This window comes from Magnusiomyces paraingens, assembly GCF_902498895.1.
Source record: "Magnusiomyces paraingens strain CBS 517.90 genome assembly, contig: contig1, whole genome shotgun sequence".
Lineage (NCBI taxonomy): Eukaryota > Fungi > Ascomycota > Dipodascomycetes > Dipodascales > Dipodascaceae > Magnusiomyces > Magnusiomyces paraingens.
Genome location: NW_022474067.1, coordinates 1,697,684 through 1,724,242, shown reverse-complemented (window position 1 = coordinate 1,724,242; position 26,559 = coordinate 1,697,684). Strand labels below are relative to the sequence as shown.

At 37.4% G+C, this 26,559-nt stretch overlaps 4 protein-coding genes across 4 annotated transcripts; 1 reads left to right on the top strand and 3 right to left on the bottom strand.

Moving 5' to 3' along the window:
• Window positions 1–246: 246 nt before the first annotated feature.
• SAPINGB_P000524 (uncharacterized protein) lies at window positions 247–4,675 on the bottom strand (the record flags this gene model as incomplete). The annotated part of the gene is made up of 4 exons (XM_031995248.1): window positions 247–1,414; window positions 2,245–2,404; window positions 2,644–3,590; window positions 3,795–4,675. 4 exons carry the CDS (start codon window positions 4,673–4,675, stop codon window positions 247–249), a joined length of 3,156 nt encoding a protein of 1,051 aa, XP_031851139.1.
• Window positions 4,676–5,729: 1,054 nt separating this feature from the next.
• On the bottom strand, window positions 5,730–7,258 carry SAPINGB_P000523 (uncharacterized protein; the record flags this gene model as incomplete). Its single annotated transcript, XM_031995247.1, has 2 exons — window positions 5,730–7,153; window positions 7,222–7,258. The coding sequence occupies 2 exons, from the start codon at window positions 7,256–7,258 to the stop codon at window positions 5,730–5,732; spliced, it is 1,461 nt and encodes a 486-aa protein (XP_031851138.1).
• A 2,958-nt stretch (window positions 7,259–10,216) lies between these two features.
• SAPINGB_P000522 (uncharacterized protein) lies at window positions 10,217–10,552 on the top strand (the record flags this gene model as incomplete). The annotated part of the gene is made up of 1 exon (XM_031995246.1): window positions 10,217–10,552. The coding sequence occupies one exon, from the start codon at window positions 10,217–10,219 to the stop codon at window positions 10,550–10,552; it is 336 nt and encodes a 111-aa protein (XP_031851137.1).
• A 2,367-nt stretch (window positions 10,553–12,919) lies between these two features.
• On the bottom strand, window positions 12,920–23,320 carry SAPINGB_P000521 (uncharacterized protein; the record flags this gene model as incomplete). The annotated part of the gene is made up of 1 exon (XM_031995245.1): window positions 12,920–23,320. One exon carries the CDS (start codon window positions 23,318–23,320, stop codon window positions 12,920–12,922), a length of 10,401 nt encoding a protein of 3,466 aa, XP_031851136.1.
• Window positions 23,321–26,559: the final 3,239 nt, after the last annotated feature.

The following is a 26,559-nucleotide window of genomic DNA, read 5'->3' as shown; positions in this document are numbered from 1 at the left end:
AGTATATATTGAAATATATAAGATAAAACAGTTATATAAGAAGAAAGAAAAAGGAAAAGAAAAATTATAAAAGTTGGGGAAGAAACCTTCCTTATATACCCAAGGGAAAGAAAAATTTGCAGTGGTGAAAATTTTTCATTTGGGTTTGTCCCAAACTTCAGTGGGTTTGTATTACACTTCAACTTTGTAACAAATTAAGGAGGGTAACCACAGTCACATAAGGGCTTAAACCTAATGCGGCTAAAACTAAAATAAACATAGATTGTCAACCATAGTTTCCCACCCAAACTCACGTGCATTATCAACTGCACTAGTCTGCGACAACATTGCATGCTCAACATTTTTAACATCGACGTGGTGCATCTCGCAGTTCTTCGCCGCACTTAGGGCGAAAATGAGACGAACAGTGCTGAATCTCATCACTGGCGCAAAGGTGTCAACATAGTCAACACCAAACTTCTGACGAAACCCCTGAACAACAAGACGAGCCTTGTACTTGTCAATTGAATCATCCGTGTTGAGTTTCTTCTTCAGCACCCATTTGGTGCCAAGGGCTTTGCGACCCGCCGGGAGGGGCACAACTTGGTAGACATGATTTCCATCAATGGCAGCAAATTCCGAATAGGCCGCATCAAACCAGAAGCGCTTATCTTCTCTGTTGTTGGCTTCCGCAAGTGACCGTGGGTCCCTTTTTAGCTTCTTGCCAGGGTCGAGCAGCGCCACTCCCACATTCGGAAATCGAATGAAGGCAGGGCGATCCTTAAGATCGGCCCAATCTCTGTCGCTGATAAGAGCTCTAACATTCTCCACATCAGGAGCCGTAAAGCAGAGACCTGGTTTGCTAGATTCTAACACTTTGATGTCATTCCTCAAAATTGGAAGCTTAATGTTAATAGCGTTGAGTGTGTCAAGTCTTCCAGACGCCATGCGGGCTTTCACAGTTGGTTCTTCAGAGTTCGAGTAGATGCAGCCAATGCCAATGACATCGTCGGCAGCCCCGGCAGACGGATCTCCTGATGGGCTTGCCGATTCATCAACAAAAATAATTTCATCATCAGCAGGCGAAGAAACAAAAGTTTCATGTAAGAAATCAATGCCGTCAGCTAAGTGTTCTGATGAGCCCTGGGAGTCAGAATTGTAGGGTGCTGCGGTTAAGATTTCATCGCTTGTAGCCTCAACTTCAATTTCGGGTGTGGAGGCGGGAGAGTGGGACGGCGAGTCAGTGCTAACGACTGAGTCTTCATCCACTGATGTTGAAGTAGTAGGGACATTGTGTGTTGCCGAGTGAGTGTGAGAAAGAAAGGGAACTGCATCGGGAGTGGGGTTGAATCTAAGATCCGGTGTACCCTGGAGGTGGCCGTGTGGGGCTCTCAGTGTTGAACGCTCACGAGGTGGCAAGCCATGTAGCAGTGACCTAGGTTCCGAGTCCAAAGCTGACTCAGCACCTTTGGGATTTTTCACTAACAAAAAGTGACTCCCACCACACAAAATGAAATTTTTACTCTGGAGCTTTTGGAGTCCTGGTTATATAACCCAACCCACCTGGTTAAATAAGCACATTATTTATTTTCATCTGGTGAAATAAACATTTGACGTAGTTAAATAAGCATCTTTTTTTTATTATTTTTTAATATTTTTTATTAAAAATCAACAAAAATATTTATTTTTTCCCACACAAATGAATTTTGGTTTTTTATTTTTCTATTTTTTTTATTTAAATTTATTTTTTTATTAAAATTTATTTAAAATAAATTTATTTATTTATTTATTTTTTGTTTTTCCCAACACAAAAACAATTATTTCCCAGCACACTGACATTTATTTTTCTTTTCTAAAAATTTAAAATTCATACATAAAAAGCTATGTCTTTATCACAACAGAACCCCTGTTCTTAATATATTTTTGAAGATAATCCAACTCTTTTTTGTTAATATTTTTATGCTCATCAAGTAACAAAAGTTGACAATTTTTTGATCCCACCTTAAACTCGAGAAACACATTTGGGTCCAGAATAAAAAACCTGTTTGTTTTTTTGATTTTGACACCCGAAAATTGTACTGCGGTATTATAAAAACTGGATTGGCGATGCGATTTAAGGGCACCACAATTCTTTCACCATGCTTATACTCATTTTCCCAGTAGAACCCGAGTTTTATTTCATTACTAAAACAGATATGCTTGAAATCGTCATGCAAATCGATGCTTCTTAAAGACTCATCCGGAATTTTTTCAATGATTGCAAACCTGTCCCAAGCCTCTCCTGTTCCTTTGCCAACAGAGAAACAGTCAAGGAGATTTGCATAATAACTTGGACTTTTAGCACCAGATGAATTTTTTGATTGAATAACTCGGACGAATGTGTTCAGTTCTTTGGTGTTGCGTAACTTAGAGTTGCTTGCAATTGCTGTATATTTTGATGTGTTCCAATGAATTTTACTATACCGCTGATAATAGTACATGTCCGAATTTAATGTATTATCCACAAATTTCCCCGTGTTTTTTTCAAATAGAAGATTCATACCGTAGCTTGTAGGGCTTTTAGATGAAGCTGTGTTCTTATTGTTCCTATATTTCGGATAATTCTTAACTAAGCTTTTTTTAGAAGCTCAAGTAATTCTAGTTCCTCATCAGTTGTACACTCACCGTTTTGGCTTGATAATTTCATAGCAGGCTGTAATATTTCTGGTGTTGCTTGGCCTATAAAAATCAGGTTTATGACGTAGAACTTTAGTTGGTAATTGCAGAGTGTTATTATCGGATATCTACTATTTTGCTGTGATTCCTTAATTGATTTGACCATTCGCTCGGTAGCATAAGAGCTAAAGGTTTTAAGTGAACCAACTTTTTTCAAGTAGCCAGGAGTATGAAGCATGGTATGCAATGGCAGTGTACCAATAAATCCATTTTTATTATATCCCAAAGTCACTAGTAGCTCAAAATTTTGGATAACAATTTCCCAAGATTCTTGAACAAGATCCAAGTTAAGATCCTCATTGATATAGCTAGAGTTGTTTATCATCATTAAAGCAGCCATTTGGGAATAAAGATATAGTAAATGCTCTTGTTTTTCTGTTAAGCTGGGAATAAACTCTGGAAGTAAGTACAGTGACTTCAATAGAGCTTCACCCTGAGCAGCAGATTTAAGCCAATATGTTAGAGTAGCAGTTTTTTTTTCTGGTTTAAAGATGTTGTCTCTGAAAGCCTGTGGTGTGTGCTCATCCAGCAAACCAAGAAACTCAAAATAAGCATTCATCTGTTCTTCATTAAAAAGAAACTCTCTTATTTCAATCTTTTCTCCTGTTTTGTTTTTTTGGTTTCCTTCACAAGATGGATCTAAAATAATTGACAGTAAAAGCTTTAAAATATTAATTGCCTGGGCATGCATAACGTCTGGGGGAAACGAATAAGGTAGAGAAAAGTAAGGGAGGTCAAAAAGAGGTGATTTTAATTTAAATCCAATATGAGTTGATTTTTTCATTTGGTTATTAGGATCCTGAAGATCATATATCTCTTGCTGACTCGCCATCAAAGTGTCGGGTACTCTTCCAGTTTTTTTATTAAAATATGGTAAAACTTCAGACTCATAATAGCTATTAGTTAAATCCATTTTTTTTCTTTGATCATAAAAACCTTTTTTTTTTTTTTTGGTTATCAATTCCGAAATGCTAAGATCATCAAAATCATCGGAACAGTGAATGAAGCTCAGCAAACTTCTAGTAAACTTTCCTTCTTTATAAAATAATGGTGACTTGAAGATATTACAGCGGACACAACAACGCAAGTTAGCAGCATACCTTCCACCTAGCAACTCAGAAACAGCAGCCATGTCTCCAATTGTATAAAGCCAATGAACTCGCACTGTAATTTCCTCCTTGTTAAAAGCGTCGTAAACTTTAAAGCCAAATTTAGACAATGAAGTAAATTCATCAACAAGAGGCTGAAAAACACCACATGCCGTTACATCGAACTCATCCTCGTTAACATTTTCGTCTCCATCTTCAGTATTGAAAAATTCCCCAGGATTAAAATTGTCGTCAGAATATTCGGAGTTGTTTTGTTTCTTTATCGGTTTGTTTGATGGTGCATGAGATCTTACTTTAGGATAAATGTAAATTGGATGTACATTTTCTTTTGATTTCATTTCTAGAGAATTCTCTGCAAGATTAAACCCTCCAGTTGCATTGTATCCCAAATGAGTCGACGCTGAGACTGAAATTGCGTCCATGACAATAACGAATGGGATGTCAATAACCTTCTTCTTTTTCCTAGAGTTTTCCAAATCAAACAGACCATCATTCAGCATATATTGTAAATGTTCTGGTGTTCTGTCTATCTTCTGGGCTCGTAAATTTTCAATATATCGATTAACATTAAGCCATTCCACCTCTGCAATTTTTTTATTATTAAATTTTTCACGGTAAAGCTCTCTGATTGATAATAATATTGCCTGAACGTTAGGATTGTAGGGCGTTTTGCAAGCAGCACAAGTAGAGATCTTATTTTGGGAGGTTTGAACAATACATGTGCATCCTTGAGAACAAGTTTGAAATCTGGCAACTCCTGTGCCAAAATAATTTGGACCACTGCCATTGTATTGGCCATTATTTTCGACAGTTTGACAAATTTTTTGAAATTTATTTTCTAGCATGGTGATATCTTTTTCCGTGTAGTCCATCAACTTGGCTATTGTATTAATGTCACTGATAGAATGACCTTGTTTCAAGCCATGATGGAGAAGTTTAGCGTAGAATTTGGATGTTGAAGTTGTTCTTTTTTGAGCACTTTCCTCTTTTATTTTTGTTTTCCCTTCTTTATTTGATCTTCCAAAATTACGAGTCGAAAAATCATTGTTTTTTTCTTCATTGATCAACGGCAAATCTAAATTGCATATTTCTTTAAATTTGGAACATAAGTTATGAAGGCCCTGTCTTTTGCTATTATCAACAGGGGTATTCAATTCATTATTAGACTCCTTCAAATCTCCTTCATCTAATTTTGGTCGTTTGACCGATTGAATGATGTCATCTCCTTCAAAGCCATTATGTCTATTAGGCTTTGTCTGAGAAAAAAGGCCATCCCTATAAAAATCAACTACAGTTTTAATTGGATTTTTAGGCCCTTGTAAAACTTCATTTAATTCGATATGTTTTTCTTTCGGAATCCCTTGCTTTACCAATGATTTTAGAGCTTTTTCATTGTTTTTTAAAATAAAATTAAACTCGTCTGAAGGAACCACCCTAGAAGGTTGGCAACTCGGTATGAAAGTAGCTTTTTTGTCCTTAGAAATTCTCCAATTATACTTTAATTAAAAGTTAGAAACTATATAAACTCAAAAAAAAACACATATATATATTATTCCACTCATAAGTGGAATAATAGTGGTAATTACCATTGTTGTGTGTAAATTTTTATGTTTATATTTATATTATTTATATTTTTTTTTTGTTTTTGTTTATATTTTTTTTTTGTTTATATTTTTTTTTGTTTTTGTTTATTAAAAATATAAACAAAAACAATCTTTTTTTTCATTATTATTAAAAGTAATTTATTTAATTATTTAATTATTTAATTATATATTTATAATATAAACAAATTTGTTTATTTTATTTAAATAAAATCAAGCTTTACATTTAAGAATATATATATATATTTTTTTTTTTTTATTTTTTTTTTTTTTTTTTTTTTTTTTTTTTTTTTTTTTTTTTTTTTTTTATTTTTTTTTATTTTTTTTATTTTTTATTTTTTGAGCCAGCGGGTCTTCCTCTTTTTTTACCTCTTGTTGGGGTTTGTGGTGCCAATGAATTCGAAAGAATTCTCTGGGGTGAAGACTTTTTCGAGGAGCCATCCGTAGTCAGATAGGAGCTTAGTGTAACAGTAGCTTTCGTTTGTCCTTTGTAGATAGCTCTAAGTCGTTTGTTCTTTTGAAAATTTTCTGTTTTGTCATTTTCCGCAGCATCGGTTGTACTGTGATCACTATAATCCAAATTTGGTGCATCCTCCTGATCTAAAGCCGGCGTTGAATTTTCATATGTTGGCTGCTCTGAGTCCGTGTCCAAGCACTCAGGACTTTGTGGGATTTCATTGCTAGACTCTAGAGAATCATAATCTTGGCCGTTTCTTTTGCCAGTTTTTTCAGCTAAAACATCAGGTTTGGGTAATATTTCATCTTCTTCATCAAATGAATCATCGGAAATAATATATGAGGTTGATTCTTTTTTTTTTGGAGAAGGTTCATTTAATGTCTTCTGAAAATTTTCCTTGTCAAGACGAAGAGAAATCATCTCTAAAATCCGGCGGGAAAAAAAATGAAACTCAAAAAGTGACGAGCCCAAAGCTCCATTTAAACTTGTTTTCCGCCGAATTTTTCTTCCAGAATTAGAAATATCTGCTTCTGAAGATAGAGCTGATTGTGGATCATAGGCTAACGCTGCTTCAGTAATCACGGTAATTAGTTGGTAGGGACTCAAAATAATTTTGTCCTTATACAAAATGTAACGATCTTGATCAAGTGAAAAATCAAGATTTTTGGGCATTTCGTTTTTAATTGAAAAGTGCTTATGTATTTCAGCATTCATAAAATACGATTTAATCTCAGGAAAAAATAAAATAACCCCAAACTCTAAAAGACGTTGAAAATCCGCGTTATTTGTTCTATTGAGCAAGCCGACGGCTTTAATTCTCTGAGATGTCACTGTTGAAAAATGGAAATAGGATATGACATTCACCAATCCTTTCAAAAGAAAAATGGGAGTAGCACCCGCAATATTGTCAAGCTGAAGTAAATGAAGATAAAACTCATGAGGTAAAGGAAAACTCCCATTTCGATCTAAAGATTGTTTAAGCAGGCTACACTCAGAAGAATTTAAACATTGGAAGCTCTGGGAATAAATTAAGTCTGAGAATCCGTAGTCAACCAAGGAAACAAATTTGCACAAACGTTTGTAGCTAGCAAAGAGTTCAATAGAGTTGGAAAAGGTGGATGTCTCGATCAGTTCAGTTATTCCGGGGAAAATAGCACGTAATGATTTAGAACCAAGCTGTTTAATAGAGGATTTTAAGCGAGCATCTACCTCTAATGGATTCCCTAAAATTTTAGAATTCACATGCTTAAAAAGGGCATCAGATAACAGTCGAGAAACTAAAATAGACTGGACTGAATGGGAAAAAACCAAGCAAAAATTTGGACTGAATAAAACAGATCTGGGGACGAATGTGGAATACATCGCCATTTCATCGCTGGTGTCTGTGGAATAGACATTAGGAGTTGGTAAAGGTTGTAATGATGTAACATTGTTCAATTTTTGATAAGCATTTACGACTTGAATTGCGCGTCTGAACTGTACTAACACGTTGAAATGGAGAAGTAGGTTATGGGGAAAAACTTTCTTTATACTGTTATCAATAATTCCAAAAAGCGTCCAACACATATATAAACCAGAGAATTTCAAAGGATAGTAGGATGAGGCTTTGATCTGAATGTTTTGTATTTCTTGGGTAACAAGTGTATCGGTCCCATAAGTAATCTCAAACAAAGGCAAAATTCGGTTCAGCAAATTTTTGTATATTCCAAAATTCTTTTCCAATGCAAGTCTCAAAGAGATTTTATTTGTTTGGTTTGTTTTCGAAGTTGTGGAGCAGAAAAAAGAATAAACTGAAACCTCCAAACAGTTCCTCCAAGAGATATGTAAAAGCCCCAGTGATTGTAGTTGATAGGAGGTAAAAGAAGAAAGAAGTCAAGTTGTTTGTTGTTTTCATGTTCTTTAAAATTAAATTCAGCAAGTAAGCCAGAAAGGTTTTTGTAGACAAATTCAACACTTTGCTCCGCAATTAATCCATCAGTTATTTTTGGCTGACAAATTATGCAAAATTGGCCGTATTCTTTATCAAAAACTTCGGTCATTTGAATGAAATGGTTTGAGCTAAGACCACAGTTGTGAAAATAATTATCTAGCAAATATAAAACGTCCGAAGAATCAAAAATACAGTGAGAGTTAGTTGTATCAGGTAAGACAAGGTCTAAATGATGCAACTCAAGGTGATTGTTCTCAGTATATAACGTCTCTGAAATTTCAGAGACGTCACAAAGATATATTTCTTCCTTCATGGGAGCTCTTTAAAAAAGTTTTTGGATTATCAAATTTTTAATGTGTATTAAAATGAAGAAATATATGTTGAAAAAAAAATTACAATAAACAACTCGGTAAATGAGGTCATATATATTATAATAAACACGGAAACAATGTTTTTTTTTTTGATGATTTACGAATATTTAAAAAAATTAGCATACATTCCAGAGAAACCCCTTTAAAGACCAAATTTGGTCTTAATAACAATTGGGTTATGATAATATTATCATATATCATTAAGTAACCATAAGTTTATATGTTGAATGGTGTGTTACAGGGTAGATCTTTTAATAGTATTATTATTATAATTAAGATGAGTATATATATATTTATATATAAATAAAAATTAAATTGATTGTTAAAGTTGGAAATAATAGATGAAATAATATTTTAATCTCTAGCTTCTTATAACGAAATAGACATATTTAAACTATTTATCAAACATAACAATAAGATATTTCCATAAGAACAATGATTACTAATATAACAAAATTATGATAGAGCCAATTAGACTTAAAGTACATTTTTACCACAGTGCAGATTTCTTTCCTCAGCCAATAAGAATTCTCTTTAGATTAAATCTTTAAAAAAAATTATAAAAAAAGTTTCTCTTCACCTTCCTCTTTTCTTTCTACACATCACTTTTTTTTTTTAATACAATTTGCCTTATAAAATATGGAAATTTTAGAAGTTTAAAGTATTATATCTTTTTTTTTATTTTAGAAAAGGTCATGATATTAACAACTTACAATAGTTTTACGACTATGAAGATGGCTCGGTTCATTGCTATAAGCGATTTTAACGCGTTGATACTTAGAAGAACCATGATGATGCTCGCTTGACGATCAAGCTTGATGCGTTGATACTAAGAAGAAAAACAATGATGCTCGCTTGACGAGCGATTTTAACGCGTTAATACTTAGAAGAACCATGATGATGCTCGCTTGACGATCAAGCTTGATGCGTTGCTACTGAGAAGAACCATGATAATGCTCGCTTGACGATCAAGCTTGATGCATTGATGATACTGAGAAAAGAACGATGATGATGCTCGCTTGACGTTCAAGCTTGATGCGTTGCTACTGAGAAGAAGAACGATGATGATGCTCGCTTGACGATCAAGCTTGATGCATTGATGATACTGAGAAAAGAACGATGATGATGCTCGCTTGACGTTCAAGCTTGATGCGTTGATGATACTGAGAAGAAGAACGATGATGATGCTCGCTTGACGTTCAAGCTTGATGCGTTGCTACTAAGAAGAAGAACAATGATGCTCGCTTGACGATCAAGCTTGATGCGTTGATGATACTGAGAAGAAGAACGATGATGATGCTCGCTTGACGTTCAAGCTTGATGCGTTGCTACTAAGAAGAAGAACAATGATGCTCGCTTGACGATCAAGCTTGATGCGTTGATGATACTGAGAAGAACCATGATAATGCTCGCTTGACGATCAAGCTTGAGGCATTGCTACTAAGCTATATATATATATATATATATATAATTCTGTAATTTATAATTTAATTTAAGGATTTTTTAAAAATTTTTAAAATTTTCAAAAATTCTAAATTTATTATATGCGGTGAATTAAACATTTAAATTTGTTGGAATATATGTCATGGTACTATCGTGTATTTCAACATTATCCCATAATATTTTTTTTTCCCAATTACACTCTTTACATTGTTACATTATTCACTAGCAACTACTAGCCCATTACCATTGGAGTTACAATAATTGTCACAATCAAGACTCCCTATTGCTAAAGAAAATTTTTCAAGATGCTCTTTTAAATTTTCTTCATTACAGAAACCTTTCTTGTTTTCTTTCTCTTCTTTTTCTCGCTACTCTAAATTTACGCAAAACTGTTTTTATTAAATACTCTTTCAGCTTTCAGCTTATCAATCGTATTTACTTATTAACTCTTGCTTTTAGGTATGATAGCGAACTTTTATTATTTTTATCATTTTATATAATTCTTATATATACTCTAAATTTACGCAAAACTGTTTTTATTAAATACTCTTTCAGCTTTCAGCTTATCAATCGTATTTACTTATTAACTCTTGCTTTTAGTCTTCTCCGCTATGTCTAATCACGGAAACACTACAGGAGTCAATGAAGGACCCTCATCCTTCGAGTCAGCCAGCACTGGAAGTTCTGTTGCCCACTCAACATCTGAGACCCATTCAAAGAACAACGCCAGCTCTTATGAGACATTCGCCGATCTCCCTGTTCATCGTCAAATTGATCTCGCTGACCGTTCTGGATTTACCGTTAGACAATTAACCATTGCCAACGTGCCAGTTTGTTCCGAAGGATGTGAAGCTGAATTAAAAGTCTTAGCAGACTTGACAGCTTACATTAGAAACTCAAACTTCAAAGCTAGTCCTCCCCCATCTCAAAAAAATTTGCTTATTTAACCAGGTGTGTGTGCTTATTTGACCACCGGAAATGCTTATTTAACCAGGTCTAATATTTAAATTCACCACAGGAAAAGCTAAATAAACCAGAGAAAATATTAAATTTACCAGGTGGTTGTGCTTATTTAACCAGGTGTGTGTGCTTATTTGACCACAGAAAATATTAAATTTACCAGGTGGTTGTGCTTATTTAACCAGGTGTGTGTGCTTATTTAACCACTGAAAATATTAAATTTACCAGGTGTGTGTGTTAAATAAAAAAAAAAAATGTTTATTAAGCAATTTTTATAGTGGGGGAAAAAATAAATTTACCATGTCTATTTGTTTAGTAAACCACCACTTTACTAGGGGAAAAAGTGCGAAAAATCCCAAAGGTGTTTATTTATTTTTTTATCTTTTATTTATTTTTTTATCTATTTTTTATTTAATTTTTTATATATTTTATATCTATTTTATATCTATTTTATATCTATTTTTTATCTATTTTTTATCTATTTTTTATCTATTTTTTATCTATTTTTTATCTATTTTTTATCTATTTTTTATCTATTTTTTATCTATTTTTTATTATGTCTTACTAGTAATACTTCCTCTATCTTTTTTTTTTAAAAGATAATATCCCATATCCAAACCACAAGTTCTTTCTTAATCATTTTCCTCCAATTCACAAGCACATACCACATAAATAAAATACATCATGATGTAATTTACATCTGACAAAGATGGCCCAAATATAGAATCTGAATTTCCATACGTTGACTGCTCCTTTAAGTCCGTGTCCAAGTACTAAATAAATTCCGTGGCATTATTACTAGAAAATAGATAAGTATATATATATAGATATAGATATAGATATAGATATAGATATAGATATAGATATAGATATAGATATAGATATAGATATAGATATAGATATAGATATAGATATAAAAAATTAAATTGATTGTTAAGTTGGAAATAATAGATGAAATAATATTTTAATTTCTAGCTTCTTATAACGAAATAGACATATTTAAACTATTTATCAAACATAACAATAAGATATTTCCATAAGAACAATGATTACTAATATAACAAAATTATGATAGAGCCAATTAGACTTAAAGTACATTTTTACCACAGCACATATTTCTTTCCTCAGCCAATAAGAATTCTCTTTAGATTAAATCTTTAAAAAAAAAGTATAAAAAAAGCTGCTCTTCACCTTTTTCTTTTCTTTCTACACATCACTTTTTTTTTTTTCTAATACAATTCGCCTTATAAGATATGGAAATTTCAGAAGTTTAAAGTACTATAAATCTTTTTTTTTTTTTTTTTTTTTTTCAGAAAAGGTCATAATATTAACAACTTAAAATAGTTTTACAACTATGAAGATGGCTTACTTGCTGGAGACAAACGATTTTGACGCGTTGATACTTGGAGGAAAGAACGATGATGCTCACTTGACGAATAAGTTTGATGCATTGATACTTAGAAAAAAGAAAGATGATGCTCACTTAAACAAGTTGACGCGTTGATACTCAGAAGAATAACCGATGATGCTCACTTAAATAAGTTGACGCGTTGATACTGAGAAGAACGAACGATGATACTCGCTTGAAGGACAAGCTTGAGGCATTAATACTAAGAGGAACTAATGATGATGCTCGCTTGACGAACAAGCTTGAAGCGTTGTAACTTGGAAGAACTAATGATGATGCTTGCTTGACGAACAAGCTTGACGCGTTACTACAGAGAAGAACTAATGATGATGCTCGCTTGACGAACAAGCTTGAGGCATTGCTACCAAGCTATATATATATATATAAATATATAATTCTGTATTTTATAATTGAATTTAAGGATTTTTTTAAAAAAATTTCAAAAATTTCAAAAATTTCAAAAATTCTAAATTTATTATATGCGGTGAATTAAACATTTAAATTTGCTTATTTAACCAGGTGGTTGTGCTTATTTAACCAGGTGTGTGTGCTTATTTGACCACAGAAAATATTAAATTTACCAGGTGGTTGTGCTTATTTAACCAGGTGTGTGTGCTTATTTGACCACAGAAAATATTAAATTTACCAGGTGGTTGTGCTTATTTAACCAGGTGTCTGTGCTTATTTAACCACTGAAAATATTAAATTTACCAGGTGTGTGTGTTAAATAAAAAAAAAAATGTTTATTAAGCAATTTTTATAGTGGGGGAAAAAATAAATTTACCACGTCTATTTGTTTAGTAAACCACCACTTTACTAGGGGAAAAAGTGCGAAAAATCCCAAAGGTGTTGTAAAAAATATAGAACCAAAAAATTAAAACTAAAAAACAATAAAACAATAAAAAACGGCAAAAAGCAGTAAAAAAATTGAAGAAATTCAGAGTCATCACATCATAAAAAGGAGCAAAATTATAACTAGAACCAAACCGTGATTCATAGATGTAATATTTGTGAGGGCCGAATTAACTTGCTCAACTCCACCTGAGCTTGAACCGGGCTGGTTTTGAGACGAGAGAGAAGAAGAAACAGCAGGAAAAGTATTTTGGGTGTTCACCAGAGCAACTGAAGACTGAGAACTGGAGGTGGAAGTCGAGGTCGAAGCCGAAGCCAAAGCTGAAGGAAAAGAGCTAACCGACTCTGTAGTAGTGTAATTTTCTACATAACTCTCCGTTAGTGTAAGACTGACACTCTCAGTAACAATAGTGAAGGTAGTGTAAGACGGCGACAATGCCAGAGATCCGGAAGATGATGTCGTAGAAGAAATAAGTAATGAAGAACCCTCATTAATAGAAGGTGAGGATGCAACAGATGTAGACAATGAAGGAGATTCTGGAAGTGAAGACGAAGCGGGAACAATGCCAGATGGCAATGAATTTTCAAGTGTGAATGTCTCAAGGGAAGAGACAATCTCTGAGCCAGCGCCAGGGCTAGACTGAAAAGAATCAAAATATGATTCATGAACCGAAGGTGTCCCAGTTTTAGATTCAGGAGTAATTGATGTTATTTCAGAACCAAGAATATTGGTTGAAACTAAAGAACTGCTGCTTGGTTGTGCTTCAGAAACAGAAGAAGTTGATGGCAAAACGTTAAACTGGAGTGACTCAGTATTTATAAGAGATTGTTCAGCTTGACCAAAAGTAGAAGTAAAAGGTGAGGATACAGGGTTAGAAGAAATTTCAGAAACCGCAATAGAATAAATACTTGAAACAGTTTCAACTCCAGAGCTAATTGGGATGCTAGACACAGAAATAACAGGAGTAGATTCCTGTGAAGCTGTCATGACAACTGTAGTTTTGCCAATGACAGACATAAATGTTATAAAAGACGAGGACTTAACAGAATTTGAAGCTGCCTTAGATAAAGTAGTAACTTCTGTTGATTGTTCAGGAAGATTAGTACCAGTTTCGGATGTCAAGGAAGTAGCTTTCGATGGAGCGGTATTTGCTGAAATAGTAAACAAGGAAGACTCTGAACCAGACACACTCAGGGTTTCCGAAGATTCAATAAGACTAAAGGTGGTACCACTATTGACGGTTGTAAAACCTGTGATGATAGGAGATGTAACGAAAGGTTGGGAAGGAGTAGATTCGCTGGACTCGGTGACAGTCTTGGTCTCACCACCAATAATTGTTGTATAGGTATTGTATTCGGAATAAGAACTTGATGGAGTAGTAGCTGTGCAATCTTCACAAGGAATAGTAACAGTAAGAGTCTGAGAACCGATGACTGTCGTATAAGTGGTGAATTCAGTGTGAAAACTTGTCGAAGAAACAGAACTTGTTTCAGAAGAAGTAGAGATACATTTCTCACAAGGCTCCGTAACAGTAGTAGTCTCTCCACCAATGACCGTGGTATAAGTAGTGTATTCGGTGTGTGAACCTATTGAAGAGATAGTGGATTCCGTGGAAGATGTTGCCGTACATTTCTCACAAGGCTCTGTGACAATGGTAGTCTCGCCAGAAATAACAGTTGTATAGGTGGTGTATTCTGTGTAAGAGCTTGTCGAAGTAATAGGGGTACAATCATCACAAGGAATAGTAACAGTGAGAGTCTGAGATCCAATTACCGTAGTATATGAAGTAAAGGAAGTTTGTGTGGCAACAGATGTAATGGTAGAACTTGGTGACTGAGGGCCAATACTAGAGGTACTAGAAGTGGAAACAGAAGTTGTAAATGTGGAATTCCAAGAGGGCTTTGTCGAAGGAGTATAGACAAAAGTCGAAGACAAAGACAAAGACAAAGAAGTTTCAAGAGATTCCGACTCAAAGTAAGTAGAAGATTCTGAAATCTCTACAGAAAATGATGATGATAAGGAACTTTCAAATAGAGATTCGGAGCCAACCTCAGAAGTACCCTCGAGCGAAGACAAAGAAGGTGAAGGAAAAGATTCAACTTCGGATTCAGTAAATGAAGAGATTCCAATTTCTCCAGTCTCAAGAGAAACACTGAAAGACGAGGATTGAGAAAGAGATAACTCAGAAATGTATAAGGATTCAGAAAACTCAGAAACAGAAACAGGAGATTGAGAAACAAAAGTGGATTCAGAAACAGAAGCAGATTCAGATTCCGAAGATTCCGAAATAGAAGCAAATTCAGAAACAGAAGGGGATTCAGATTGAAAAGATTCAGAAACTGAAATAGAAGCAGATTCAGATTCAGATTCAGATTCAGAAACTGAAATAGAGGCAGAAAACTCAGATTCAGAAATTGAAGCTGAATTAGAAAATTCAGAAATAGAAACGAATTCAGAAACAGAAACAGAAGCAGATTCAGATTCCGAAGATTCCAAAATAGAAGCAAATTCAGAAACAGAAGGGGATTCAGAAGCAGTTTCAGATTCAGAAGATTCGGAAACAGAAAAAGATTCAGAAATAGAAACTGATTGAGAAGATTCAGAAACAAATGCGGATTCAGAAGATTCAGAAATAAATGAAGATGTAGATTCAGAAGATGAAGATGAAAAAGAATTATCAGCTGCGTCCTCAAAAGAAAATGAAGCATTATCAGATGCAGCTTCGAAAGAAGAAGAGGCATCATCTGCTGCGTCCTGAGATGAAGATGGAGCATTATTAGCGGCAGCTTTAGAAGATGAAGAAGCATCGTCAGCTGCGTCTTCGGATGAAGATGAAGCATCATCAGCGGCAGCTTGAGATGAAGATGACCCATCATCAGCGGCGGCTTCAGAAGATGAAGCATCATCAGCGGCAGCTTGAGAAGATGAAGAAGCATCATCAGCGGCAGCTTGAGATGAAGATGATCCATCATCAGCGGCAGCTTCAGAAGAAGAAGAAGCATCATTAGCTGCGTCTTCGGAAGAAGAAGAAGCATCATCTGCTGCGTCTTCAGAAGATGAAGAAGCATCATCAGCGGCGGCTTCGGAAGAAGAAGACGAGGCATCATCAGCAGCGTCCTCAGAAGAAGAAGAGGCATCATCAGCGGCGGCTTCGGATGAAGATGAAGCATCATCAGCGGCAGCTTCGGAAGAAGAAGAAGCATCATCAGCAGCGTCTTCAGAAGATGAAGAGGCATCATCAGCGGCGGCTTCAGAAGAAGACGAGGCATCATCAGCAGCGTCCTCAGAAGATGAGGAAGCATCATCAGCGGCGGCTTCGGATGAAGATGAAGCATCATCAGCGGCGGCTTCGGATGAAGATGAAGCATCATCAGCGGCAGCTTCAGAAGATGAGGAAGCATCATCAGCGGCAGCTTCAGAAGATGAAGAGGCATCATCAGCTGCGTCTTCAGAAGAAGAAGAGGCATCATCAGCGGCCGCTTCGGAAGAAGAAGAAGCATCATCAGCAGCGTCCTCAGAAGAAGAAGACGCATCATCAGCGGCGTCCTCAGAAGAAGAAGAGGCATCATCAGCGGCGTCCTCAGAAGAAGACGAGGCATCATCAGCGGCAGCTTCAGAAGAAGATGAAGCATCATCAGCTGCGTCTTCAGAAGATGAAGAGGCATCATCAGCGGCGGCTTCAGAAGAAGAAGAAGCATCATCTGCTGCGTCTTCAGAAGATGAAGAAGCATCATCTGCTGCGTCTTCAGAAGATGAAGAAGCATCATCTGCTGCGTCTTCAGAAGATGAAGAGGCATCATCAGCTGCGGCTTCGGAAGAAGAAGAAGCATCATCAGCGGCGGCTTCAGAAGAAGACGAGGCATCATCAGCAGCGTCCTCAGAAGATGAAGAAGCATCATCAGCGGCGGCTTCGGAAGAAGAAGACGAGGCATCATCAGCAGCGTCCTCAGAAGAAGAAGAGGCATCATCAGCGGCAGCTTCAGAAGATGAGGAAGCATCATCAGCGGCAGCTTGAGAAGATGAAGAAGCATCATCAGCGGCAGCTTGAGATGAAGATGATCCATCATCAGCGGCAGCTTCAGAAGAAGAAGAAGCATCATTAGCTGCGTCTTCGGAAGAAGAAGAAGCATCATCTGCTGCGTCTTCAGAAGATGAAGAAGCATCATCAGCGGCGGCTTCGGAAGAAGAAGACGAGGCATCATCAGCAGCGTCCTCAGAAGAAGAAGAGGCATCATCAGCGGCGGCTTCGGATGAAGATGAAGCATCATCAGCGGCAGCTTCGGAAGAAGAAGAAGCATCATCAGCGGCGGCTTCAGAAGAAGACGAGGCATCATCAGCAGCGTCCTCAGAAGATGAAGAAGCATCATCAGCGGCGGCTTCGGATGAAGATGAAGCATCATCAGCGGCGGCTTCGGATGAAGATGAAGCATCATCAGCGGCAGCTTCAGAAGATGAGGAAGCATCATCAGCGGCAGCTTCAGAAGATGAAGAGGCATCATCAGCTGCGTCTTCAGAAGAAGAAGAGGCATCATCAGCGGCCGCTTCGGAAGAAGAAGAAGCATCATCAGCAGCGTCCTCAGAAGATGAAGAGGCATCATCAGCGGCGGCTTCAGAAGAAGAAGAAGCATCATCTGCTGCGTCTTCAGAAGATGAAGAAGCATCATCAGCAGCATCCTCAGAAGATGAGGAAGCATCATCAGCGGCGGCTTCAGAAGAAGACGAGGCATCATCAGCGGCGGCTTCAGAAGAAGAAGAAGCATCATCAGCGGCGGCTTCAGAAGATGACGAGGCATCATCAGCAGCGTCCTCAGAAGAAGAAGAGGCATCATCAGCGGCGGCTTCGGATGAAGAAGAAGCTTCATCAGCGGCGGCTTCAGAAGAAGACGAGGCATCATCAGCTGCGTCTTCAGAAGAAGACGAGGCATCATCAGCTGCGTCTTCAGAAGATAAAGAGGCATCATCAGCGGCGGCTTCAGAAGAAGAAGAAGCATCATCTGCTGCGTCTTCAGAAGATGAAGAAGCATCATCAGCAGCATCCTCAGAAGATGAGGAAGCATCATCAGCGGCGGCTTCAGAAGAAGACGAGGCATCATCAGCGGCGGCTTCAGAAGAAGAAGAAGCATCATCAGCGGCGGCTTCAGAAGATGACGAGGCATCATCAGCGGCGGCTTCAGAAGAAGAAGAAGCATCATCAGCATCATCCTCAGAAGAAGACGAGGCATCATCAGCAGCTTCCTCAGAAGATGACGAGGCATCATCAGCGGCCGCTTCGGAAGAAGAAGAAGCATCATCAGCAGCGTCTTCAGAAGAAGAAGACGCATCATCAGCGGCGTCCTCAGAAGAAGACGAGGCATCATCAGCAGCGTCCTCAGAAGAAGAAGAGGCATCATCAGCGGCGGCTTCGGATGAAGAAGAGGCATCATCAGCGGCGGCTTCGGATGAAGAAGAAGCATCATCAGCGGCGTCTTCAGAAGATGAAGAGGCATCATCAGCTGCGTCTTCAGAAGATAAAGAGGCATCATCAGCGGCGGCTTCAGAAGAAGAAGAAGCATCATCTGCTGCGTCTTCAGAAGATGAAGAAGCATCATCTGCTGCGTCCTCAGAAGAAGAAGAGGCATCATTAGCGGCGGCTTCAGAAGATGACGAGGCATCATCAGCTGCGGCTTCAGAAGAAGAAGAAACATCATCTGCTGCGTCCTCAGAAGATGAAGAAGCATCATCAGCGGCGGCTTCAGAAGAAGAAGAAGCATCATCTGCTGCGTCTTCAGAAGATGAAGAGGCATCATCAGCAGCGTCCTCAGAAGAAGAAGACGCATCATCAGCGGCGTCCTCAGAAGAAGAAGAGGCATCATTAGCGGCGGCTTCAGAAGATGATGAAGCATCATCAGCGGCAGCTTCAGAAGATGAGGAAGCATTATCAGCAGCATCCTCAGAAGATGAGGAAGCATCATCAGCGGCCGCTTCAGAAGAAGACGAGGCATCATCAGCTGCGTCTTCAGAAGATGAAGAGGCATCATCAGCTGCGGCTTCAGAAGAAGAAGAAGCATCATCAGCAGCGTCCTCAGAAGATGAAGAAGCATCATCAGCGGCAGCTTCAGAAGATGATGAAGCATCATCAGCGGCGTCCTCAGAAGAAGACGAGGCATCATCAGCGGCGTCCTCAGAAGATGACGAGGCATCATCAGCGGCGGCTTCGGAAGAAGAAGAAGCATCATCAGCAGCGTCCTCAGAAGAAGAAGAAGCATCATCAGCGGCGGCTTCAGAAGAAGAAGAAGCATCATCAGCAGCGTCCTCAGAAGAAGAAGAGGCATCATCAGCGGCGGCTTCGGATGAAGAAGAGGCATCATCAGCGGCGGCTTCGGATGAAGAAGAAGCATCATCAGCGGCGGCTTCAGAAGAAGAAGAAGCATCATCTGCTGCGTCTTCAGAAGATGAAGAGGCATCATCAGCGGCGGCTTCAGAAGAAGACGAGGCATCATCAGCGGCGGCTTCAGAAGAAGACGAGGCATCATCAGCTGCGTCTTCAGAAGATGAAGAAGCATCATCAGCAGCATCCTCAGAAGAAGACGAGGCATCATCAGCAGCGTCCTCAGAAGAAGAAGAGGCATCATCAGCGGCGGCTTCGGATGAAGATGAAGCATCATCAGCTGCGTCTTCAGAAGATGAAGAGGCATCATCAGCGGCGGCTTCGGAAGAAGAAGAAGCATCATCAGCTGCGGCTTCGGATGAAGATGAAGCATCATCAGCGGCAGCTTCGGAAGAAGAAGAAGCATCATCAGCTGCGTCCTCAGAAGAAGACGAGGCATCATCAGCTGCGGCTTCAGAAGAAGAAGAAACATCATCTGCTGCGTCCTCAGAAGATGAAGAAGCATCATCAGCGGCGGCTTCGAAAGAAGAAGAAGCATCATCAGCAGCATCCTCAGAAGAAGACGAGGCATCATCAGCAGCGTCCTCAGAAGAAGAAGAGGCATCATCAGCGGCGGCTTCAGAAGAAGACGAGGCATCATCAGCAGCGTCCTCAGAAGATGAGGAAGCATCATCAGCGGCGGCTTCGGATGAAGATGAAGCATCATCAGCGGCGGCTTCGGATGAAGATGAAGCATCATCAGCGGCAGCTTCGGAAGAAGAAGAAGCATCATCAGCGGCAGCTTCGGAAGAAGAAGAAGCATCATCAGCAGCGTCCTCAGAAGAAGACGAGGCATCATCAGCTGCGGCTTCAGAAGAAGAAGAAACATCATCTGCTGCGTCCTCAGAAGATGAAGAAGCATCATCAGCGGCGGCTTCGAAAGAAGAAGAAGCATCATCAGCAGCATCCTCAGAAGAAGACGAGGCATCATCAGCAGCGTCCTCAGAAGAAGACGAGGCATCATCAGCGGCGGCTTCAGAAGAAGAAGAAGCATCATCTGCTGCGTCTTCAGAAGATGACGAGGCATCATCAGCGGCCGCTTCGGAAGAAGAAGAAGCATCATCAGCAGCGTCTTCAGAAGATGAAGAGGCATCATCAGCGGCGGCTTCAGAAGATGAAGAAGCATCATCAGCGGCCGCTTCGGAAGAAGAAGAAGCATCATCAGCTGCGTCCTCAGAAGAAGACGAGGCATCATCAGCGGCGGCTTCGGAAGAAGAAGAAGCATCATCAGCAGCATCCTCAGAAGATGAAAAAGCATCATCAGCGGCCGCTTCGGAAGAAGAAGAAGCATCATCAGCTGCGTCCTCAGAAGAAGACGAGGCATCATCAGCGGCGGCTTCGGAAGAAGAAGAAGCATCATCAGCTGCGTCCTCAGAAGAAGACGAGGCATCATCAGCGGCGGCTTCAGAAGAAGAAGAAGCATCATCAGCAGCGTCCTCAGAAGAAGACGAGGCATCATCAGCGGCGGCTTCAGAAGAAGAAGAAGCATCATCAGCAGCGTCCTCAGAAGAAGACGACGCATCATCAGCAGCGTCCTCAGAAGATGAAGAAGCATCATCAGCGGCCGCTTCGGAAGAAGAAGAAGCATCATCAGCAGCGTCCTCAGAAGAAGAAGAGGCATCATCAGCGGCGGCTTCAGAAGAAGACGAGGCATCATCAGCGGCGGCTTCAGAAGAAGACGAGGCATCATCAGCTGCGTCTTCAGAAGATGAAGAAGCATCATCAGCAGCATCCTCAGAAGAAGACGAGGCATCATCAGCAGCGTCCTCAGAAGAAGAAGAGGCATCATCAGCGGCGGCTTCGGATGAAGATGAAGCATCATCAGCTGCGTCTTCAGAAGATGAAGAGGCATCATCAGCGGCGGCTTCGGAAGAAGAAGAAGCATCATCAGCTGCGTCCTCAGAAGAAGACGACGCATCATCAGCGGCGGCTTCAGAAGAAGAAGAAGCATCATCAGCAGCGTCCTCAGAAGAAGACGAGGCATCATCAGCGGCGGCTTCAGAAGAAGAAGAAGCATCATCAGCAGCGTCCTCAGAAGAAGACGACGCATCATCAGCAGCGTCCTCAGAAGATGAAGAAGCATCATCAGCGGCCGCTTCGGAAGAAGAAGAAGCATCATCAGCAGCGTCCTCAGAAGAAGAAGAGGCATCATCAGCGGCGGCTTCAGAAGAAGACGAGGCATCATCAGCGGCGGCTTCAGAAGAAGACGAGGCATCATCAGCTGCGTCTTCAGAAGATGAAGAAGCATCATCAGCAGCATCCTCAGAAGAAGACGAGGCATCATCAGCAGCGTCCTCAGAAGAAGAAGAGGCATCATCAGCGGCGGCTTCGGATGAAGATGAAGCATCATCAGCTGCGTCTTCAGAAGATGAAGAGGCATCATCAGCGGCGGCTTCGGAAGAAGAAGAAGCATCATCAGCTGCGTCCTCAGAAGAAGACGACGCATCATCAGCGGCGGCTTCAGAAGAAGAAGAAGCATCATCAGCAGCGTCCTCAGAAGAAGACGACGCATCATCAGCAGCGTCCTCAGAAGATGAAGAAGCATCATCAGCGGCCGCTTCGGAAGAAGAAGAAGCATCATCAGCAGCGTCCTCAGAAGAAGAAGAGGCATCATCAGCGGCGTCCTCAGAAGAAGACGAGGCATCATCAGCGGCCGCTTCGGAAGAAGAAGAGGCATCATCAGCTGCGTCCTCAGACGAAGAAGAGGCATCATCAGCCGCGTCTTCAGAGGATGAAGAGGCATCATCAGCTGCGTCCTCAGACGAAGAAGACGCATCACCAGCGGCGGCTTCAGAAGAAGAAGAAGCATCATCAGCAGCGTCCTCAGAAGATGAAGAAGCATCATCTGCTGCGTCCTCAGAAGAAGAAGACGCATCATCAGCGGCGGCTTCAGAAGAAGATGAAGCATCATCAGCTGCGTCCTCAGAAGAAGACGAGGCATCATCTGCGGCATCCTCAGACGATGATGACGCCTTGTCGTCAGCGGCATCTTCAGATGAAGAGGATGCTTCATCTGCTGCTGCTTCAGATGAAGAGGATGCATCTTCTACTGTATCTTCTGATGATTGCTCTGCTTCGGAAACTGCGTCCATTGATGAATCAGATATTGACTCAATATAATCCCCATTGCATACCGCATTCTGCATTTCACTTATACAGGTCGTATCAATAACATTTGCTACATTAGTTAGAACTGTATTTGTTGTTTCATATCCAATAATTGATCCACACATTAAACATCCTCCAACAACTTGTTTTTCTGACATTGATAGATCGTCGCAAGATTTTCCACTTAATTCACTTCCTTCTAACCATGTGTTAGTAGTTGAACAATATGAGTTACAAGTATCTGTATCTAATCCATCTAATGTACATGACGAGATACTGCATAAATTTTCTGTATCAAAATCGCATTCGTCCAACAACCCTACAACAACTGACAAGACAGTAGTTAACAAAGTTCCTATCACATCCAAAATGTCTGACAAGACCGATACTAGTGTTCCAACTACACACAGTAGTGTAGTCCAGGCGGAATCACAAAACGTACTAGCCGAACTTGAGACAGTACCACATAGTAGACAGCCAACCACATTTCTTTTAACAACATTATCGACAACTCCACAAGTGATCAAACTTAATAAGTTTACCGAATAATCTTCAGCAGTACCACACATATCACTGCAATTAGTTTCTGTAATATCACCAACGTCACAAATACACTGGGTATCTATGTTACTTGGAATTTCGTCAGACCTCTCGTCGTAACATTGTTTTATCCAACCTTCGTAATATTCGTAGTTTGTTGAATCAGTAAGGACACCTTTGTCAAAACAATAGCGGCAAGCAGTGACAACTGAAAGAAGTGTTCCATCCATGTCTACATAACTGCCGCTTACAAGAACAGTATTGTTTAACTTGCAATAATATTCATCAACATTCCCTAATAAAGTGAAATCAGTATAGTAGCCACTAATTACAGTATTGGCATTATCACAGGCACTGTCGCAGGTCTCCTTGTCGACAGTACAAGCTGCTGATACTGCAGCAATTCCAAATATTGGAATAAATAATGCACTAATTCGCATTGCTGAACTCCTAGTTAGTCACAGATTTTTGTTGATTTCTTTTTTATTTATACTTACTGCTGCTGTTGTGTTAAGACAATATATAACCCCTTTTTCTTTTGCTCTTATTTTTGTTTTCTGTTTCCATGTTAGAATTCATTAAAATTTTTGACAATGACACATACCTTGATAATTGGTTTAATAAACTAATAATTAAGAAAATAAAAGTAAGGGATTAATTTATAATTCCTTTTTTTGCTGACCTTTTTTGAAAAAAAAAATTTTATTTTAATAAATAAGGTGGAGGTAAAAAAAAAATAAAAAATGGAAGATTAGATAGAGACGTAAAATTATTTATTTCTTTTTTAAGCGAAAATGGGTATTCCCAATCTTATATATATATATATATATATATATTAATTTATATATATGAATTAATAATAATCATATTTTAATAGATGTAATAAACGTTTATTAAAGTTAACATTAGAGTCTATTATTACGTATGTTTTCAAAAGATAGGCGCTATGCACGTTCCCCAAACCAAAGTCTTTATAACAGACACTATTTTTAGTTTGTTTGTTATTCAAGTGGCATACCGGATACTAGTCATAGTAACGTCATATATTAAAATTTTCAGGTAACTAGTATTATATTCAACAATATTTGAGAATAATTGTTTCTAGTAATATTCAAATTCTTATTATACGGTATTGATAAGCTTGAAGTTTTAATATCAGATGCTATAATAGAACCTGATTTATTTTCTTTTTTTTTTAATTTTTTCATTACATTATGATTATTATGAAAATCTGTTGAAGCATAGTTTGCATACTTTGGTCTTAGGCATTGAGATAATTTTTTTCAAGATAATAGGTTAAAGTTATGGTTAAATGTAATGCAGTAAATTACTTTTTTCGTTAATTTTTTTTCTCTATTAATTGTTCAGCCGTGTACCCAGTTTTTTATTACCGAAGTTATTCATTTATTGAAATTTATTTATTACATTTATTAATTACATAAATTCTGGCTGATAATTAATTTTTCTCTTTAATATGCATATGCTGCATTGTGTTAATATTTTTAGTAATTACTAAATATATATCTTGGAAAAGTCGCTAATTAGCGAAGATTATAATCTTGGCCCATTTTTAAAAAGAAAAAAAATAGTGGATAGCGATATTCAAAGTCTGAGACCATCAATATATTTTAAAGGTCTTATTTAAGAAAAAATTATTATTATTATTATTATTATTATTATTATTATTATTATTATTATTATTATTATTATTATTATTATTATTATTATTATTATTATTATTATTATTATTATTATTATTATTATTATTATTATTATTATTATTATTATTAAAACCCCATAGGCTATTTTAATCAAACAAATAAAGAGTATACATTAATGAAGGTAATAATATAGATCTGTTACTTAATATATTAAATATAATGTTTATATAAGCATTTTTATAATCAGTTTTATTCTTTATCTAATCATATAAATTAATATTAAAGAAAAATAATTAATAGTGTTTAAATTGGAAGATTCTTGGCTCAGATTTTCATATTTGCTAAGATATTTAAGATCTATTTTGACAATTTCCTATTTGGTAATCCGGGATTATTTTAAGGGAAAAGTTTTAGTATCACTGAGGCTCTGTATTTTTAAATGCATCTGAATTATCATCCAGATCAAAATAACACACTTTACGTTTTTAGGAATACAAAATGAATAAGTTTTTAAAAAAAATCAGTGTACTATCACATTTAGATTCCTCCGAGATATTTAAGTTAACTTTTGTTTTATATATTTAAAATAACAATATATTGTCTTGCTTATCAATTGTTAAGATTTTGACAGGAGGGTAGGGTACATGTGATGATCATCATGAGGTATCCAGAATGACGGCTACTGGGGTTGACATTTTAATTAATCAATTATAGCTAATTACCTAATTTTATAAAGTTGATTGCAAACTTTTCATTTTTGATTCAGTCAACTAACCCTTCACAAATTAATAAGCACCTTATTAAAGTAATTCTATAAATTTCGACCATTAGGAAGCCACCTTTGCTTAATTTTGCCGCAGTTTAAACCAGAGTTTCAATTTAAAACAAATTATATTGCAACAGTTTGGCTCACATGATAATAATATAAATTTTTATATTTTCCACTCTACCTTAATTTTTCGGAAGAAATAAAAAAAAAAAAAAAAAGGGATGGGGGAAATATAGGGTGTGAGTTTAATTATTATGGGAAACAAAGTTAAAGTTACTGTAGGCCTAAATACGTTTGTCATAATTATTAATTCCGTCACTAGAGTATGATTAAATGGGGTGGTTCAATCATGGTTATTGTTTTCTTATTAGAGTTTATATGAATGTTATTGTAAACATATGCTTCTTTGTAGTAACTTTAACGCCGGGAACATTGACAAAAAAAGACCTTTTACAATTTTTGGTAATTAACCAATGATTTAATTTTTTTTTTTTGTAACAAACTGAAGAATGTTCGGATTTACCTTAAATGTCTGGGGAAATTCTTTTTAAGAAAAGTAAGCCATGTGCACAAAAAAGCAACTATTGGATAAAAAAAAATATTTTTTTTTCAAGAACGACTAAAGCTAATAAAGTTATTCTTATTTTTATTTTTATTTTTTAATTTTTATTTTTTATTTTTATTTTTTATTTTTGCTAGTCTTTTCACAATACGAGTTTCTAGTTATCGTATACGAAATCAAGTTTTGAGATTGTTTATTGGGATACAGAAATATCAGGTTAGGGTTTGGAAAATAACTCTAAAAAAATAAAGTGAAATTTTTATTTTTATTTTCTTTTCTTAATAACCACATATTATTGTTATTAAATTGACTGTGCCCTTTTACTGCTGTTTACTCTAATCGACTATAATAGCTAACACAGAATTCCATTTAGAGCCCACGTAAATCCTAACACATATAACCAGAATATTGATTTCTGTTAGACAATCAAACCTTGATTGTAAAATGAGCAAAACAAAGCTTTTCTTGAGATTGTTTTTAATTTTTTTTTTGGGGCGGTGAATGGTTAGAAGTCGATATTATCTACATATTTTAATTATAATTTAAATAAATTAGAAAAGCCTCAGTACGGAAATTTATTACCTAGTTCAGTTTAATATAATATAATAATTTCTGATAGGCTATTTAAACAAAAATAAAATAAATAAATTGGGTTTTGCGGTTTTTTCATACCACTCACTATTAGCA